The 13,920-nt window shown below is 31.4% G+C and overlaps 1 protein-coding gene across 1 annotated transcript in view; it reads left to right on the top strand.

Moving 5' to 3' along the window:
* LOC135134881 (phosphatidylinositol-binding clathrin assembly protein LAP-like) overlaps positions 1–6,266 on the top strand; it is a 67,792-nt gene extending 61,526 nt beyond the window's left edge. Inside the window, exons 12-14 of the mRNA XM_064063756.1 lie at positions 4,699–4,912; positions 4,965–5,136; positions 5,253–6,266. Coding sequence (XP_063919826.1) covers positions 4,699–4,912; positions 4,965–5,136; positions 5,253–5,363 — 497 coding nt within the window. The 3' untranslated portion in view covers positions 5,364–6,266. The remainder of the gene's footprint in view (positions 1–4,698; positions 4,913–4,964; positions 5,137–5,252) is intronic.
* The last annotated feature ends 7,654 nt before the right edge of the window (positions 6,267–13,920 follow it).

Below are 13,920 nucleotides of genomic sequence, written 5' to 3'. Positions count from 1 at the left end.
TTAGCAAGTCGGTGATTAACCCACAAAAAATGTGTAAGTGTGAACTTGCGAGGAAAGTCGGTACACGATTAATAAATTTATGAAATGCCGAAAATGTTCTGAGTTCTTTGTTTAACTCCATCGATCACATGTCTCTCAGGATGACTCGATTACAAATTAATGCTTAATAATTACAGAATGTTTTCTAACATTTATTTATTCATCCCATGGAGAAAGTTGATGATGTCATCTCTGAAACTATTTATTAGATATTTTGTTGTTGTGTGTAGAATGGTTCAGGAAAAAACCTAAGCCAATTATTTTACTAATAAATTGAAAACTACTTATCCAGTTTTAATATTATTTTATAATTATTATTTATGAGACACCTTCATGTCATGTAAAACTGGAATATGCAGTACAACAACAACTTGTACTTGACAACTTCCGTAAACAAAGCTTTACCCATCACATTTTGACGCTTTATCACGAAATAAATCTATATCCTCATTAAACTAATGTCCCAATTAGGTTAACTTTCTTCTCTAGATAAAAATAAAAATCGTAAGTATAATCGCACAAAAACTAACTAGATGTACAATTTCTTAAAAACTTATTTTATATTTTTCTGAAATTCTAGCAACAAAGTTCTGTTTTTATATTGTTAAAATTATCATTAAAAAACCGATATTGTAGTGCCTTATATTTATTAAGAGCTTAGCGATTACAGAACGCCATGAAAATTGTGTCTATTCATTCTTTCCAAAAATATGATGACGTCATCATAAAAATTATTAAATACATGTTTTTTTAAGAAAATGTGCATTGAAATCCGCTTGCATTGTAATACACTTTTAGTTTTTATAATTTCTAGCAGAGGACTCCTAAAAATGGATTTATCACATTTTCATAAAACTTTGGAAAGACATTACTGCAATAATTAACGTCACGCGGTACATATTAAAATTAGTGTTAGTATTTATTCAGAGCAAAAAATCGGTGACATCTTTGTAAAAAAAAGTTAGATTGAAAAATGAGCTTAACCTCATTTTTGGAATTTTATAATCTAAGGAAGTATTATAATCGACTCCAATAGACAATTAAGTATTTTCATATTTTTTCTACGTTTCATGTCCCATAGAGTAAGAGAAAATAGGTCTTCCGGTTGTCTGTCTGTCTGCCGTCTGTTCGGATTTTTATTAGACAGATAAACTCAGAAGCTACTGGATCGATTGTTGTCAGATTGTCTATGTATGTTATAAATATCATAGGTGGTAAAACGCTGACTAAATATTTTTTGACTTTATACAGGTTATTACAAAAAAATCGCAAAATTTAATTTTAGATTTGGTCATACAAATTGTCATATTTCAATTGACTATTCTGGAAAAATGGCAGTAATTTTCAAAGAAATCAACCTGAAAATAAATTTTCAGAGTGGAAATCTACAAAAAATGTTTTTAGCTAATTTTCGAAAATTGCTGAAAAATAATCAAAAATTTTATAGGGGGGACTATTGATCTCAACGTGCTAATTCGAAAAATATGAAGTTTTTATTGTTCCAGGGCAAGATGTTTAAAATATTCAATTTGAAAACCGAATTTATTTAGAATTGCCATGTTCCAACTGGCGACTCTGCAAAAATGGTAGAAATTTTCGAAAAAATTAAACCTAAAATAAATTCCAGGGGTTGAATTGTACAGAAAAAGCGTCTCTCGCCAATTTTCGAGGTGGTCAGAAAATTATCAAAAATTTCATAAGTTACTGAAAAACTGAGCTTTTGGAAAAATTGCCAAAACATTTACAAAACAAATGTAAATCTCAATGTGCTAATCCAAAAAATATGAACATTTTATAGTTCCAGAGCAAGATTTTTGAAATATTGAGTTTCAACGTAAAATTGTTTGAAGCCGAAAATAACTTTTAGGGATCGAGCTCTACAGAACATGTCTTTAGCTAGTTTTTGAAGGTGATCGAAAATTGAGATGACATCATCAAATTTTTGGTGGGAACGGTCAGACAAATTATATATACAAATATATCGTTTTGACAACTAGATAATATCGTTTCAGAGTAATAAAAGCGTCAGTAGACACACAGAAGTACTTTTTTATATTCTAAGATTTACGAGAAGTCAAGAAAACATAAAATTACGTTACATACTACCTTACGCTCATGAAGTAAAAAGAAATTTAAACAAAAATACAAATGAATATGTGGGAACACAACGAGCAACAATGAATTTGGAAAAAAAAAGATAGAAAGGAAAATATATATTGTCAAATATTTGGACTGTACTTCAGGGGCAAGGAAAGTTCTGTGGAAATAACTTTCAACCAATTTTTTACCGTAATCTTTGATCGAGATATTAAAAAAAACAAAATATTGAAGAGCTTCAATTTTTATTTGTGATATAATTTCTGATGTTATTTTAACTATTTCACTTTCTTTTAATGATAAAAGAAATATTTTTACTACACAATACAATTCAGCATTTTTCGGAGACACTATTTTACAAAAAAAATGTGAAGAAAAAAAACCTTGAGGTGAATAAATGTCCCCGACCTTAGTGTGAGCTAACACAATTTATTTCACCAGATGTTTGCTTTTTTTTCATTATAGTTGGAGTTGGTTGTGAAATCTAGTAGGTGAAAAAATATTAGACTATTTTTATTCAATTCAAAGACATAACCCTAAAAATTTCAACTTTGTACTTTAAAAAAGTGCTCATTCTAAACACAAACCATCTGTAATATCGTTGACAGAACTAATAAATAAACCTAGAAAGATGTCAAGTCCACGCAATTAAACAAATTCTAACAGATGTTTGTTACGTACTGTTGTTTAATGTAACAGTTAGAACACATAAATGTCACTTTTAAATATTGTAGAATCTGCTGTATTCAAGTAAAATAATGACGCCGACATTATTACAGTTCCATTGTGTACCCAGAGATTTATGCCACCACACCATTAGGATAAAGTGCATGAATGTAGCACCGAATTTCAAATATTTGTTTCAGTGAATGTGTATGACGTAGTAATAGTTGCAATTACATGTGCATTTGTGGTGTAATTAAAGTATCTGGAAACAGTTATTGCATAATGTTCGCTTTGTTCTAAACCGACTGTATCTTTTCCCAACCATCGTACCTTTTCACGCTAAAAATATCTCATGTTCTATGTATTTAGTCCTGAGAGCAGAAGTCGGCGCTTTTATATATAAAATTTGATGACCTGGATATTTTTCCTGTCGGAATTAAAAGTATTATAGCAAAGGAAGTAATTTTCTCACTGAATTTTTACCACACTCGAAAATAAAACGAATTAGAGTTGTCTGTAACACTAATTTTATGGATGGTACCCCTGCACAACTGACACATCACATGTTTCTGTCATCTGTCAGTGTCAAAGATGAAACACATAGATCCCTATATTCATATGTCAACATCCAGTGACAAAAAGTAATTATTTACATCATTATTATTACATTTTTGCACGTGTTTTGTTTTTGACGGAAAAATTTACACATAAATGCACAAATTCCACCAGTTTAAAAAATAGAAAGTTCAAACATTTGTATTGGACCTTGGCAGTTTTTAAACATTTAGTAAGGTTATGTAAATAAGGTTTGTACTTTTCTTGTATTTTTTTTAACTTACTAAAATATATATTTTGGAAGAGCGCTGTTTAGACCAACAAATTCATCTCTTAAGAACTTTTTTCTAAATTTACAATAGGTTTCACAAAAAACGGGGCAAGATGAGTAAATCATAAGTCAATGAAAAGCAATGGGAATATGACGTTTATGTCACTGTCATTTGTCCCGTTCTTTTTGAAACCAATTGTATATACAAATAAGTTTCAGAAAAAAGTTCTTTTTATTATAAAATTACTTTTTCTACATTTTTCAATGAAATTCAAATCATGTATGATTTGATTGATTTGTAACCGTAAAGAAATAACTTTTCAATCGTCCAGCTTTTATTTGTAAGTTATTACTTCATGCAGCATTGACATTTAAATTTTTTATGTCACGGTGATGAGTTTTTAATGATTATCACTGTAATATCAAACAACTAAAATAACTAAAAATAGAAAATTGCTAGCAAAATATGTTTACATTAAATCGTCACAAACAGAAACGAAAGGCGGATGCGTACACAATGTGCTATGTTATGTATAAACTTATCTTCATAAAATATTTAGAAAATTAAAATAGTTACAATTTAATTAATTCCACCCACTTGTCGGTATTATGAAAATTAAACCCATACATGTTCATAACAACGTAATCCATTGTGCATTCCAACTCTGCATGACATTTCTAATTTTATTACTCCATGCTCGAGTGGTACATGAGAAAACAAATGTAATTATAACCTAGAATACGTTGTTTATAGATAGCAGTAACAGCATTGTGGCCTTTACTGACTCACTGTAATTGTTTAAGTATATTTTTCTCATGCACTACGTGCGTTTTTCCTATAAATAGCTTATTTAAGAAAGACAATCGCAAATTATAGTGTAATAGAGAAAAGATCCGTTACTTTAATTGTGCGTTTAAGGACGTACACTTTCTTAAATAACCATTTCAGGAAGTGCTTGTGGTGAATTAACTAAGGTGCGAGTCAATGAAGCTGACAGTTTAAAAAATGTGTCAGGTTCATATACACTTGCTAGAAAATGCGATCCCTACAAAACATGTATTTTTTCCAGGTGCGGGCTTCGATGCCCTGGGCGGGGTCCTACAACCAGTATCAGCAGGGCAAACCAACTCAACGTCCCCTAATAACAATAATAACAACAATAATACCAACAACAATACTTTGAATCAACAGACCGGTTCGCCATTACTAACTGGTGATTTGGAGTCTAGTCTAGCGTCGCTAGCAGAGAATCTCACTATTAACAGTCGAACCGCTCCCATGAAGTGAGACTTGCGTACGATTGTCGGTGTTTGATTTTATAACGCTCTATTTTAGGCAATGGAATTCCCCTAAAAACGGATCTAAAGCTAATAATTGGACTCCACAACCAATGTCAGCTACCACCGGTGCCGGATATAAACCTATGAATCAGTCAATGTCAAGTCCACCACTGAGCATGCAAACGACTCTACAGCCTCAGATGTACCCTCAACTGCCACAAATGATGGTAGAGCTTTTGATTTCGCATATCATGCAGTCAAGATAATTTAATTTTTTATTATATTATTTTTTAAGAATCGTAATAAAGCGCTATAGCTGACTGATCAACATTTGTGTTTTCAGGGAATGCGTCCTTTAGTTGCAACCCCAGCGATGATTCCTCAAATGAGCCCATTGGGCGTCGTACCAAATCCGTCAAGCCAGATGGGCCAACAGTCGCTGCTGTTCCACTAAATGCCATCATTGTTGTAAATAAATTTAAAGTGTTACAATCAAGGGTACAATAATAGTTATAATTATGTACATATCCAATATTACAAAATGTGATGATTTTCATATCTATAAATTTTTTATAACGGCTTCTGTAGTGGTTTTAAAAATGTTTTCTTTATATCTTTGTTTGTTATCAATATTTATATTATTAAATTATTATTAGTCTATACCTAAAAAAAAAATCAATAAATTTGTGTCAATTTGTCCGAACTATTGTGAATTTAGTTGAAGTTACGTGTTATTTTCTAAAAATTCTAAAGTTGTTGTAGGTCTCTTGATGTTGACGACAGGACGCAAAAACCATTTAGAGTAAATAGCGCATTTAGTGTAGAAAAGATAAATATCAAAATCGTGTAATGATAGATATTTTGATAGGATGCGAGACTCATGGGTACTTATGTTCAATTTTATATTGTAGTAGAATTCCAAAGTGCGTACCTATGAAGCGTTCAGTTCCGCCCATGTTGCGCTAGTTATCGTATACGGGAATTTAAAGAGACAATAAAACATCTCCATTGTTGGTAAGCTGAACATCTAACTTTGGATTTTAAAATGACTGTATATTTTTAAGTAAACGTTTAAAAAATTGCCATGTAATTTTTACGGATAACTATTGTATTTTGCACAAATCTTCAGCACTTTGAGTATACACCGTTTCTTTCAAAATGTTTTAAAAGATGAGGATTTGTTGTTACAATTGTGTATATAAGATTTCCAGTTTATGTACTCACAAATACAATGTATTTCACAAAGTACTCTATATTTACTTATTAGTGTATCTATTGCCTCTTCTGTATACTACACATTCTTTGTTAACTTTAATGTGTAATAAACTGTATTGTGTAACAATAGTTCTAAACTGTGTGTTGTAGTTTTGTTTTGTCATAAATCGTCTTTTTACTTCCAACTAAACGTTTAAATCGGATTTATGTTGAAAGTGATGCCTAACTTGATGTTTAGAATACGAAAATGCAAGTTTATCACAAAACATGTTTTATCTGTGATTTATAATACACACGTGTCTGACCTTTTGGGATTATCCCAGAAAAATTAAAACCATGTTTACTTTAATTTTTTTTATCTCTATTAAGAAATTTAGATAGGATAGCAAATAATCATCAAACATTTGTTGTGATAATTAATTTTTGTGATTATATCTGAAACTACATAGGTGGTGCAAAATAAGCATCTTTGAAGGCATGCATGTCATTGCATTTGTAGCTAACAAGTTAAAAGTGTATGGTCCAGGATTCTGTACAATTGTCATAAATATTGTAAATATACATTGAAACTTTAAGAACCTTAGCTGTTAAAAAATAAAAATAAACTCATGGAGATATGTCCTGCCCCATGGAATTTTGAGGGAAACATGTGTGTGATTAATTGATACATTTACAAAGGTTTGAATATTTTAAGCAATAAAATATTGTGCGTCAGAAAATCGGTGTGAAAAAAAGAACTGCACTTGTATAATTTTTATCTTAGATTGTATTGCGTTTATAACAACCACGACCTCTATGGATAGACTGAAAGTGCATCTTTCTATCAAGGAGGCCGTGGTAATGAAATAAATCAAAAATAAAACATGAAGGGTGGCTATGGAAATGTTGCTAATTGACATATGTCAATTGTATCGCGTTTGAACGTAATAAACTTTTGAAAGTGTTTTGGTGTTTTTTGGCCAATCTACAGCGTGATTTTTGTGGAGCAGTTATAAAAAAGGTAACTTTATAACAAATTCTATTACAGTTATTACAATGTTTTCTCATTATGGGCCCAAGTAATCCCAACATCCACTGGGATTTGCTTTAACTCAGCATTTGGGTGCCCAGAATGTGAACATGTTAATTCCCTGGATGGCTTTTAACCCATGAAGTTGATATATTTTTAAATAATCATTTATTTAATAGATGTCTGAACGAAAACTTGCTGATGTATTTCATGCATTATTTCATCTTAAATATCGGCTTCATTGTCACAAAAGACGTTATCAATGTCAGCTCCGTGTTCATCAGGTAGTGGCTTTTTGATGCAGTTGAATATTTTAGACGCTTTTTATTTTCAAACACTACCACTACCTTCTTAAAATTAAGCATCTCGAAAACTAGGTGCCATAAAAAAAATTGTAGGTTGGTATACATTTTTTGAAAGATTGCCTATCATTTTATCTTATTTCGGAATCAGCCAGGGATTTCCCTCGTGTTCATATACATATAACGGATGATCAGAGTTTCCAGATAAGGTTAGGCTATGGAAATATTTTTTATTTTTGTGTGAATGAATTTTTTGGCGGTATGGAATTGTCCTTCGTTTTCGTCCCTGTACTCTAGGCAACCCATTATACTTAAGTCAAAACAGAAAAGTAAATAGGTACATAAAAATCACATTTCCATACAAAATAATACATTTCCAGGAAAAATAGGTGAATAATATTCTTCAAAACTTTAAAATGCAAGTTTATCAGATTTGTCTTCATTTTCTTTTTAAAATTAATTTACTCTTAAAGGGGCGAAAAAAAAGCCTTGTACAAATCTGGGGAACAATTACTTTTAAAAAGTAATTCATTACAACTAAAAATTGAAGACCCGATTCTTTTGCGCCTAATTTCATTCCACTCTAGCTATAAATAAAAGTTCGGTGCCAACTGCAACAACTTTTAAGCAAAAATCTGCATTGGTGGAATATTTCAAAATATCTTATTGGTTACGTGTAAATGTATCGTAAATATTAGTCCACCGATAATTACCTGCGGACGCAAATCTTTTAATCTTTAATAAAAAGGATGTTCCTAAATACTTAGAAGAGGGCTACAAGATAATGTAAACTTAAAAGTCTGTCTTTAATTGCCTCTTACTTGGCGTTGTGACTTACAGATTAAATTTAGAAAACCTTAGAGGGTGGACACTTTAATAAATTTTTATCGTCGGATTATGAGGGGTTTAAAAGGACGGACTTTATCGGTTACCTGTTATAGATTTGAGTTGATCAGAAAAATGGCTAAAGTTTGTTTGACCACGAATTTTAAATATGTTTACTTAATTATTTATTAAGATATTTTATTTCTGTAAAGCGAATGGATTATTTAATACAATTTCTACTAATGTACCTTTTTGAAAATTTAAAATTGATCCATAAATAGCGAAAACCAGATAATCTCATACTCATCACAATTTTAAAGCGTTGTAGTTTTTTTTTTTTGACAACAAAATTTAAAAAACGGAAAAGCAGTGTGGGTAGGGTTTTTTACGCTCATTTCAACGGTGTGAAGTTTATTACAATCGGACGTATACTTTTGGCAAAAACTTGGGCAGAAGTTTATATGTATTTTCCTATGCCGGAATATGTTTTAGCTCACCCTTAAAATGATAAAGAGCTGATGTATATTATGGTTACCTGGTTTCTTAACAAATTCTGTGCTAAACTCGTTTTAGATTTTAACTCTCTACTGGGTTAATTGGTCCTTATTATACAATACAAAACAGTGCAAAAAACCCATCCCAGTAAGGACTTTCGTTGCTTCTATTACCATGGCCGATCGCCCAGTTTTAACCGAGGTGCTCTAATTTATTGTTCTAGGAATCAAATTTTTATTACTACACTAAAATAATGTCCTTAATTGTACACTGCTTTACCCAAGAAGATGTCAACGCACTTGATGAAACACGTGGATATTTCATCAAATTTCGTTGTCGCGAGTGTGTCCAACCGTGTACGTGTTTTGCGTTCATAACGCGAAGTTGTGAATATTCTTGAGTTTTAAATTTCAATTCAAGGTAAACGCTGTTCGCAAAAATATTCGTTTGTTGAAAGAGGTTTTCTAGAAATCGTAGGAATAATTTAGAAATTAAGGGAATTTAAATAAAATTTGTTTATGCATTCCTTCCCGAAGACTGTAAAAAAAAACGCTTCAGGAAAAATACGCCCCGACACTGATTACACCGAATGTAAAAAAAATTACTGCATAAACTAATTACATACATCAACAGCGGCTCATCTAATTTCACGGAATGTGCGAAAACACCGAAAGTGCAGCAAAAGCAGATCACACAAAAATTTATTTATACGAAACGTTGCTTCGTACAAATATTTTTTAAAATGTAGATATGTTTTTCCGTTTGTTCAATACTAACAGTGTGTTAACCTAAACGTTCCGCTAAAATTAGACAAAACTTGTTTTTTTTTCAATTTATTTTAATTCAACAATTTTTAGGGTAAATTGATATTAGAGAAAGCAGTCAATTGTAACGAAATCTTTGATTTTAATTAAAGTTCAAATACTATCCTTCTTGAATTTATAACGATAACTGAATGAATTTACATGTCGCTGAATTATGCCACACTCTATCAGCAATTTCGAACAACCTGAATTTACATGATGTTGAGTCATTCATTAATTCAAATTATTGATTAACTGAAAAATCATGTCGCCGTGGATCTAGAGTCAACTCCAACTTAAATAAAACAAAGCACATATAAAAGTAAACACAACAGACAAATATTAAATACGGATAAAATCAAAATTGGGTGGGTTTGGTATGGATCCCACGTTGTGAAAATGTCTCAACAAATATCAAATAACAACATAAAAATAAAATTACTGATAAACTGATATTACACTAATTACACTTGTTGAGGAGAACTGTGGCGCCGAATGCGGTTCAATTTGTTTAAACAATTGCGCTTAATTAGAGGTACCCTTAATTTTACACGTGTTTCAACTAGCACTGCTGCCAGGGGCGGCTTGTTTTATGAAACAGGTGAGGCAATGCCCCAACAATGAATTTGCACCGTATTATTATTTTTATTATTTCTGGCCAACAAAAACTTTTTTCTAATATTTTAAAAATATACGTCAAAATTATTGTTATTCTTATCTTGGTAGATGGATATTAGCTGTTTTGAAGAATTCGGAAGAATCAAAATTTAGAAAAAACAAGAAGAATCTGAAAGAGTCTGCAGGGATCTGAAATGATTTGGAAAAATTTGAAAGAATCTGAAACGATATGAAAGGTGAAAAATTTTGAGCGAATCTGAGAGTATCGAAAAACTCTGAAAGAATCTGAGAGAATTTAAGATTTTGTCAAATTCTTTGGATCTTTTCTGATTCTCTCTTTCGAATTTTTTCAGATTTCTTCGAACTTTTCAGATTCTTTCAAATACTCACTCCATCAGAAATCCTCAAGATTCTTTAAAATGTTTCAGTTCTGTTCAGATTGTTTGAGATCCTTACAAATCCTTTCAGATTCCTGTAGACTTTGCCAGATTTTTCTAGATTCTTTTAGATTTTGTTAGATTCTTCGAGATTCTATCACATTCCTGGAAGAATCTGGAAGAATTTGGAAAAATCTGCAGGGATCTGACAGGACCTGAAACGATCTGTATATAACTGAAAAATTTAAAAGAATCTTGAGGATTCCTGACGGTGACTTTGAAAGAATCTGAAAAAATTCGAAAGAATCTGAAAGAGAGAATCAGAAAGAAAATGAAAAAATATGGAGAAATTTGAAGGTATTCTGAGAGAAACTGGGAGATTCGAAAATAATCTGTGAGAACCTCAGAGGATCTCGAAGAATCTAGAAAAATCTGGAAGAACTTAGAAGAGTCTGCACGGACCTGAAAGTACCTTATCTGTAAGGTTCTACAACGATCTGAATAAAACTTGGAATCCAAAGGAATCCAAAAGGAAAAATCTTAAAAAAAAAGAAAGAATCTGAAAACACCATAAGAATCTGAGGAAATCCAAAAAGATCTGAGGGAATATGAAACTGAGAATCGGAAAGAGCTAGAAAGAATCAGAGGGGATCGGAAAGAATCTCAGGGAATCTAGACGAATCTAGGTGAACCTGGAAAAATCTGGAACAGTCTGCAGAGATCTGAAAGAATCCAAAGCGATCTTGAAAAATTTGAGAGGACCTGAAACGGTTTGTAAAGATCTGAAAAATTCTGAGGAAATCTGAGGGAATATTGAGGGAATTGAGATAATTTGAAAGAATAGAAAAAAATCTGTAACAAAGTGTATTTTTTTAGAAATTTTCGCATTAATTTTTCAACATATTCTCAGAGCCAGAAATTTGCTGCGAACTACTTTAGGTAAATCACGCGAATTTAGATACAGTGACCATTATTAACAAAATTTATGGAAAACTTGGTATTGATTACTTTACCGTTGAGACGTCATAAAGGAAATGAAATGAATGATAAACAGAAATGGAGGCAATTTTTTTCAAAAATTCTTGATATTAAAATTAATTAAATACGTATTATTAGATTCTGTGGGATAGAAAAATTTAAAATTACACATTTTTGACGTGCTTAATGTTTCTAAAATTTAATTTTTTCCGAAAAAATTTCCATGTGAACCAAAAACGCAAGCACGTGCACAACAATACAATTTTTTTGACATTTAGGTATTGGATCATCTTGTGCCTTGCCTCATCAACTTCTCAACTCATGAGCTGCACAAAAAGTGACGCTGTCCCTTAACAACAGGACGTGAGACCCTAATTAACCGAGGGTTTTAAAAATTTTAATTTTCAAATGCGCTTTTGCTGCGTTATTTTTCTCTAGGTGCGAAATTTAAATTTCAAATTTAGAACAACACAACAACGTGTTTGGTTTTTTAATATTTATTTATAGGTGGCATGTGCTGCTTTTCAGCAAAAAATCACTAGCGGTTACTTAACAGTGGTTTCAGTAGTGGTAAGTACACATCATATAAGGCAAATAATCTCCACTATTCAAAATAATTAATACAATTTCTTTGACCATTTTTAGGCAGTTAGTGGTGCACCTTGAGTATTTTTGGCAATATAAACAAAATTTTATTATAAGTGAATTGCAGAAGCTTCTTATTAAGCAAAATTTTGAGTCAGTTTTAAAATTAGTTACATTTCTATTTATATAGTTTAACATTTCATTTTCAATGTAAATCAAGGTAAAATTAATTAACATTAAGTTAGCACTTTGGTAATAAATTTTAATTTGACTAAATTTAATGCTAAAAAATTAATAACTCCTATTCTGAAATGGCAGTCACAGTTTCCTTGAAGTGGAGAAAACTTGAGTTTAAAAGCGACGTAAGATTAACATACATTTTTGCTTTGATTTTTACGTGTTGCGTATATTGTTTTCTACAAGTAAATATTTTTAAAGGAAAGAAAATAAAAATAAATAAGTGGATCATCTATAAAATAAAATAAATACCGTATGCCGACTTACGCATCACAGATTTTCTACGACAAAAAATTATTGTGTGCCTGCTACTCTACTTCAAAATGTGTTTCATTTTTTGTTTTGTCTTTTTAATCACGTTTAATTATAATTAAATTCCAACATTTTTATATGGTGATCTATTAACAAAATATTGAGGTCAATGACTCAAAAAATTTACATCAACTGTCTAAATAAATGTGTTATAAATTAATTTGGAGTTTATGAGAAAAAATATAAAATAATAAACACTCCAGATAATATCTTACGCGGAATGCTAGCTACTTTTTGCCATAAACGAACGTCCATGAATTTATTTCTTCGATAAACATTCGAGATTTTACTCGAAAATTTTGCGAATTAGTATAATTTCGTTCGAGTCCAGCAATTACACCAGTCAATTTTTAATTGAGTCTACCAGCTCAAGGACCATGACCTTCAGTCCTTTATTAACCCGTTTGTGTGGTATATGTTGCGGACAGTACTTACATGGTTGTCCTCCTTGAGACAGACTTCGAATTAACGTGTCGACATTAAATTCGGTGCGTTTTTATTGTCACTATTTTCGTTTTTTTTTTAAACCAGCTGTATTTGGTTTGGTTAGCTTAATGTAATGTAGCGTCAAACTCGCCGTAAGGGTAATGGATTTTTATTAAAAAATTTACGTTAAGCGTTTCTTTATTTGTGATTTGTCACATATGTGAAGCACGTTTTAACAGCATTTTAATCCCCAAAGTGCACCACTTCAATATGATCGCAAATCCCTACGCAGGCTACATTACGTATGGGGCTCTCTTGTAAATCCTCTGCAGAATGCAATTGAACGTAATGCCTTTCCACCCGGTGAAATGGTTTCATCAAGGGACCTTATTTAAAAGGATGTTTTTCAGAACTCACGTCAGAGGCGCTCGTTGAAAGGATACACTTTAATTGTTTTTGAGGCAGAACGTACAAAAACTGAACGGAGGTACTTTAAACATTTTTCTGAACGTAGTTTCAGTTAAGTTAAACAAAACAAAGTAAGTGGGGAGCGTTAAACCTGGGGCTTGGGGAGTGGCAATGTTAGTAAATGAAGATTCATTATCACTATAATAAAGTAAACAAATATAGCATTTGTTTTTCGCGGCGTATTTTTGAATAGACCTTTATTTAATGTTTGTTTCTATAATTCCTGAATCAATAGTCGTAACTCACCACACCTATGAAGCTGTTACGAAGTCTGTAAAAAAAACTGTAAAATTTTAAAGTGGTTCTAAAGACTGAAACTCCCTGTTTATATGTGTAATTATACAGATGTATGATTCGTATT

The sequence above is a fragment of the Zophobas morio genome, unplaced genomic scaffold (assembly GCF_036711695.1).
Source record: "Zophobas morio isolate AGI-343-1 ecotype UQ-CSIRO unplaced genomic scaffold, CSIRO_AGI_Zmor_V1 ptg000024l, whole genome shotgun sequence".
Classification (NCBI taxonomy): domain Eukaryota; kingdom Metazoa; phylum Arthropoda; class Insecta; order Coleoptera; family Tenebrionidae; genus Zophobas; species Zophobas morio.
The sequence above is the reverse complement of the archived record's forward strand: the minus strand, read 5'-3'. Positions and strand labels throughout refer to the sequence as shown.